Source organism: Mycteria americana, chromosome Z (genome assembly GCF_035582795.1).
Source record: "Mycteria americana isolate JAX WOST 10 ecotype Jacksonville Zoo and Gardens chromosome Z, USCA_MyAme_1.0, whole genome shotgun sequence".
Lineage (NCBI taxonomy): Eukaryota > Metazoa > Chordata > Aves > Ciconiiformes > Ciconiidae > Mycteria > Mycteria americana.
In genome coordinates this window covers 3,584,108-3,590,187 of record NC_134396.1, presented here as the reverse complement: position 1 = coordinate 3,590,187, position 6,080 = coordinate 3,584,108, and the positions used below count along the sequence as shown (strand labels likewise).

The 6,080-nt window shown below is 69.2% G+C and overlaps 1 protein-coding gene across 1 annotated transcript; it reads right to left on the bottom strand.

Annotated features, from left to right (window-relative positions):
* Positions 1 to 1,347: 1,347 nt before the first annotated feature.
* Positions 1,348 to 4,641, bottom strand: PHF24 (PHD finger protein 24). Its single transcript, XM_075488252.1, has 7 exons — positions 4,273 to 4,641; positions 3,178 to 3,363; positions 2,615 to 2,693; positions 2,322 to 2,524; positions 1,886 to 2,052; positions 1,556 to 1,657; positions 1,348 to 1,444 (listed from the first exon to the last, which is right to left on the bottom strand). Exons 1-7 carry the CDS (start codon positions 4,639 to 4,641, stop codon positions 1,348 to 1,350), a joined length of 1,203 nt encoding a protein of 400 aa, XP_075344367.1.
* Positions 4,642 to 6,080: the final 1,439 nt, after the last annotated feature.

Sequence of the window (6,080 nt, the reverse complement as noted above, 5' to 3'; positions counted from 1 at the left end):
GTCCCTGGCTGGGGCAGGGGGGCTGGGCGGGACGGTGACCCCATCGCATCGAGGGCTGGAGGTGAGGGAGTGACCGGGCTGCCGCAGGTGCACCTCTGGTCTGTGCACACCATGGGGCACCCCGGCTGAGCCAGGGCACGCCAGGCGGGGAGAGGCCGAGAGTGCCGCGGGGAAGGGGTCGGAGGGGCAGGGGGCAGCTGCTGGGGCTGCCGTGGGACCTGGGCATCCCCCCGTCCGGCATGTGTGGGGTGAGGTTTCCAGGGGTCCCTGCTCCTTCACCTGCGGGCTGAGCGCATCCATCCACCTCGGGGCCACCGGGCATCAGCCCTGGGCATCAACCCTGCCCAGCGAGTGCCTCATCCCCGCAGCTGACACCGCGGGGGGCTCTGGGCTCTGCCTCCCCCTCCTCGCCCCGAGCACCGATGCCCCCAGAGAGGTGGGGATGCCGGCTCACCGTGCTGGGGAGGGAGCGGGGCTGGTGCGGGACCGGAATGCCGAGCAGGGAGGAGGGCATCCCGCGGGAGCGGCGGGCAGGAGGGGACGAGGGATGCAGGGGAGCACTGCCGTACCTCCGAGGTGCCCTCCCGCCCCCCTGGTGCTTTCTGTTCCCGGTGCTCCTTCCCACGCCGTCGCTGTTGGCATTAAGCGGTTGGTCCCCAGCAGGAAACGCTCTCCCGGGCACGGCCGGGACGGACCGAGGGGGGCTCCGGCCCCGGCTGGAGCCGGGCAGGGACGTGGAAGGGGCCAAGCGGGGGTCAGCCGCCTCCTCCCCATGCCCGTGAGCTGAGCCGGCGCTTGCCGCAGACCCGCCGGGCCTGCCCCGTGGGGCTGCAGGAGGCCGGGGCCGCACGGCTGCTGCGGGCTCCGCTCTCGCCCCACACCCGCCCCGAGCCGGCTCCAGGAGCGGAGCGAGCCCCGCTTTCTCCTCGGGGGCAGACCCCGCTCTGCCTGCGGGTCCCGGGGCACAGGTCCCCGGTGGCTGCAGGGGATGGCGGGCGAGGGGGGCGCGGGGCCGGGGACCGGGGCCGCGGGGACCGGGGCGGGCAGGGACCGGAGCAACCGGATCCCGCCCCGGGCCCCAGGGGCGCGGGGGCAGCGGGGACACTCGCTTGCCCCGCCCCGCTTCCCCCCCACCAATCAGAGACCCCAGAGCCGCACCCGCTCCCTCAGCCAATCAGAGCCCGGAACCCATCCTCTTCACAGCCAATCTGAAGCGGAGGCGGGGGGAGAGGGCAGCGCGGCCGCTTCCCCGCCAGCCAATCGGCGGCCGGCTCCGCCCACAGGGGAGGGCGGGGCGGGTCTCCCTGAGGGGGGAGGCCTCGCCGCCCAAGATGGCGCCGCTGGGGCCTAGGCCGGCGGCTGCAGGTGGAGGGCGGTGCTGTTGGGGCGGGCGGCCAGGATGTAGGCGACGTTCTCCCGCAGGAAGCCGGGCCAGTCGACGCGCCTGCGGGCAGACGCGGGCTCACCGGCTGCCCTGACACTGCTGCTCCCCCAGCGTCTCCTCCGAAATGGAGGTGTCACCCCCCCCCCCCCCCCCAAACCACCCCCGTCCCACCTGGCCTCCTCCTGCTCCCTGGCGGGTGGGGTCTTCTCCTGGCTCTTGCCGCTGCCGCTGCTGACGGGGCTGCTCTCCGACATGGGCCCTACGTGGCTGATGCTGTGGGGAGGAGGAGGACGCCCTTCGTCACCCCTCCTCGCACCCCGAATGGCGGCGGCGGGGGGAAGAGGGTGCGCAGGGCCAGGGCGGGGCTGCGGGGCCACAGAGGGGGAGGTGGCGGGAAGGGGGGCAGCCATTTGCACGCCAAGCCCCTTCGGTGGGTGCTGGGGCTGTGGTGGGAGCCCTGGCAGGGGTGTCACCCCTGCCCCAGGACGGGTGTCCCCGTACCTGACGTTGCAGGACGGCGTCTCCTTTTGGTGCTTGCGGAACCAGCCGTGCCGGGCCCGGCGGCACTCGCTCTCCGCAATGAAGCCGTCACTGTCCTGGTCCAGGGCCAGGAAGGCCGCCCGTGCCCGCTCCCGCTCCTTGGCCGTCAGCAGCCGCAGCAGGGTGTTCTGGGGGGGAGAGAGGGGAAGGGGGAGCGCTCACCCCACAGGAACCCCCCCTGCTCCTGTGCCCAACACCGTGGGGGTCTCCTGCCCCAGGTGCCATGGCCATGGGCGATGGCTGTGGTAGCCAGCCATGGGTGCTGCGGCCACAGGTGCCACCCACGGGAGCTGGCCTCAGGTGCCGCAGCCATGGGTGCTGGCCATGGGAGCTGGCCCTGGGTGCCGTGGCCATGAGTGCTGGCCGTGGGAGCCAGCCCCAGGTGCTGCAGCCGTACCTGCGGCCGAAGTTTCTGCAGCAGCTGGATGGACTCGTGGGAGAGGAAGTCGTGCCACTCGATGTGCCCCTTCTTGTCAGGGTCCAAGGCAGAGAACTGCAGGGCTGCCTGCTCCTCCTGCGCCTCGCCCATGGGCCGCTCGAACTGCTGCTTGTGCACCAAGTGCTTGTAGTGCAGGAAGTCGTCCAGGGTCAGGCAGGTCTCTGCGGGGGACAGACTGGCTGTGTGGTGGCCGGGGAGGGGGGACCCGCCTCCCCCAACCATCAGGGACCCGCTATGGGGGGGGTCCGCACCTGGAATGATCTTGCAGTGCTGCAGGGTCTCCATCAGGCTGTACATCTCTTCCTCCGTCAGCAGGAGATTGAGGTTGTCCTGGGGTGGGGGGCAGAGAGGAACCGTGGGGCAAAGGCACGGGGTGGTGCGAGCACCCGGCCGTCCCGCAGCACCGGGATCCTTGAAGGTGCGTGGGTGTGGGCAGGCAGAGAGGGACGGTGTGGTGTGTCACCCAGGGGTGCTGCAGTGGGGTGGCTCCCCGCCCCTGGGATTTGGGTGCCATTCCAGCTCTGCCACAGCTCCTCCTGTGCCCAGTGGCATGTCCCCTGGTGTCACATCTCCCCGCCAAGGTGCTGGGGGGCTGGCTGCTGGGGTGGGGAGGTGGCGAAGGGCCGCTGCCCCTCCTCTCCGGTGGCTCCCCATCAGGCCAAGGTGGGTGGCAGGAGCTGGGGAGCAGCAGGTCCCCCATCACCCCGGACCAGGCTGCGACGTGGGACCCTGCTCATGTCCGTGTGGGGCACGGCTCCCCGGGGAGCACCCACCGCCCAGCAGAAGGCCGGAGTCCCGCACCCCGGGCACTCACGCAGTAGTAGCAGCTCCAGCCCGTCTCGGTGTGTGCCGTCTCCGTCACCTCCACGGCGCTGTCATTCTGCAGGTAGCCCATGCGGCGCAGGCAGCCGTCGTGGTACACCCGGCTGCAGACGCGGCAGGGGAAGAGGCTCTCGGCCGTCCACACCTCGCAGATCTCGCACATCTCGTCGTTGAGGACCTGGGGAGAGACGGGCAGCTGCTCAGAGGGGCGGCGTGGGCAGGCGGCTGGCTTCTCCAGGTGGGGGTCAGGGTGGTGCTTCGCAGGTGGGGATGGACGTTGGGGGGCAGAGGGGATGGGAGGGTGGGATTGTGTGGGGCTGGCGTAGGGAATAGGTAGGCGGTGGGGTTAGAGGAGGGTGGATGGGTTTGTGGGGATGAATGGAGGGTGGATGGGTCCGGCTGTAGGGTTGGTGGGGCTGTGGGGTTGTAGGTTCTCTGGGGTGCAGCATTGTAGGTGTGGACGGCCAGGCTGTGGGGTTGTAGGTTGGCTGGTCTTTAGGGTTGTAGCGGTGGTGGGTGGAAGTGCTGATCTGTGGGTTTGCTGGTTGTAGGTGTGGACGGATAAGCTGTAAGGCTGTATGTAGGTGGGCTGGGGTGTAGGCTTGTCGGGGTGGGTGGAGGGATGGGTAGGGTCATGGGTGTGGATGGGTGGGCTGTAGGATTGTGGGCACGGGTGGATGAGCTGTTGGGTTGTAGATGGGCTGGGCTGTCAGGGTCACAGGTGTGGATGGACGGGTTGAGTTGTAGGCTGGCTGGCAGTAGGCTGACAAACATGTAGATGAGATGGTCTTTCTCCCTTCCCCAAAGCTGGAGCTGTCTGTGCCCAGCAGTGACCTCTCCTCTCCAAGGCACCCCGGGGTCCCTCTAGGGCATGTCTGACCAGTCGCACCCTCCTCCCTGCGTGCCCTCTCCAGCTGCTCAGCCCGGCCCCCTGCCCCACTGAGCCGCCTTCATGGGGCTCGTGCCCAGGGAGGCTGCCACTGCCCGGCGGGCACCGGGAACCCTTGCACATCCCTGGGCTCTCCCCTGCGCATCTCCAGCCCCGTCCTCGTCCCTTCCTCCCCGTCCCCGTGCTCCGTCTGCTCGCCTGCTCCCGCTGCTCCAGGCTGATGTCCAGGGGGTCGTCATCGTGCAGCTCCCGCTTGGGCCGGATGAAGGCGGGTGGTGTGAACCTGTTAGCTCGGTCAAACTCCTCCGGCTCCACGCCCCGGCCATCCCGCAGCCGTTCCCAGGCCGCCTTGCTGGCGCTGCTCTCCTCCGGCTGGGAAGGGCCTGCCGATGCCTCCTCCTCTCCCTCCTGCACCGCCTGCTCCAGCGTCCCCCGGCGTGTGCCCCCCGCCTCTGCCTGCCGCCGTGTCGATGGCTGCTCCCGCAGCCCGTCCTTAAAGGCTGACACGGCCAAGCTGACCTTCTGCACCTTCTCCACCGTCTGCCGCCTGGACATCAGCACCCCCATGGCTCTGTGGGGGGAAGGATGGTGCTCAGTGCTAAGGCCTCGGGGTGCAGTGCTGCTCCCCACCCCTGCACCATGTCCTTGGCCCCAAAAACGTGTCATGGTGGCTTTGCCCCAGCTGCGTGGGGAGCAGCTCAGGGCAGGGAGAAATGGGGGCTCCTTGGCAAGCTGGTGCTGGGGTCATCCACGGTGGCCATGGGGAGATGGACCCGAAGCCATGTGGAGATCTGGCCATGGAGGGTCTGAGTGTTGGTAGGGGAGCGGGACAGCAAGCAGGGAGCTGGTTTGCGGGCACCTTGCCTCCCCCGTCCTTGCTCTGTAAACTCCAGCTTAACAAGACAGACATCCAGGCCCTTCCCACACCAGACCAGTAAATCCCAGAGGGACTGGGACCAGCCGTAACCCTGCCCCTTGCGTGCATCTACTTTCTGCCTTGGAGAAAGCCTCTTTGGCCAGCCAAGGGTGAGAGGTGTCCTCCCTGCAGCTCTGCCCAGGGCGAGGGCATAGCAGAGCTGGTGCTGGCTCTCTTACCTTCCCTAAATTTCTCTTCACCCAGCAGTCTCTCTTGGGCTCATACGCGTGTGTGCGTGCCGCTGCCCTGATCGCTGGGCATCCTGCGTGGGGCCATGCGCAGCAGCTGGGCCAGCCATGGGGGGGCTGTGAGGGTGCGGGAGGGAAGGGGAGCAGTGCATGGATCTGGGGCGCATGGGTCCCAAGAAGGGGGTTCGGCTGCAGGACCGAGGGAAGATCATCTTCGGGTATAACGGGGAGGGCAACGGCAGCAGCAATAGCAGGTCGGGCTCTGTCTGAAGCTGGGGAGAAGCAGGATTGGGTCTCCAGCAGCGTGGGGCACAGCATCACCCCGCGAGGGTCCCGGCACTGCCCCCGTGCCCTGCTGGGGCTGCGTTATGGAAGAGGCTGCAGCCCAGAGGCGTTCCCAGCCGGTGCCCAGGGACCAGCAGGCAGCTCTCGCCGCCCGTGCGAGCGGGGGGACGTCGGAACAGCCATCTCCCGCCCCGCCAGCCTCTTCAGGGAAGTCCCCAGGTAGCGGGATAATTAGCAGCACGCGCGCACACGCCGGGATCTCGCGGCTGCGGGAGGACGCAGCGCTGCGGGCACTGCTGCGGCAGGGAGCCTGGGCAGGGTAATTACAGCTGCCCCACATCAGCGGTGCCGAGCAGAGCGTGCTGGCAGGCGGCAGCTCGGCGCCCTTCGCTCGTCCCCGTGCCCGCAGATGCCCAGCCCCACGCTGTCACCCCACGGCCCTCAGCCGCGTGGGCCCCGTTCACGCGCACGCGCGGGCGTGCAAACCCAAACACCGCCGCGTGCACACACATGTGATTCCCCAGCCTCCCCCCACCGCCGCGGGACCATCTGCGTGCGGATTCCCACGCACGGAGCCAGGTGTGTGACACACGTGGGCCCCATCCCGCACGCAGGGG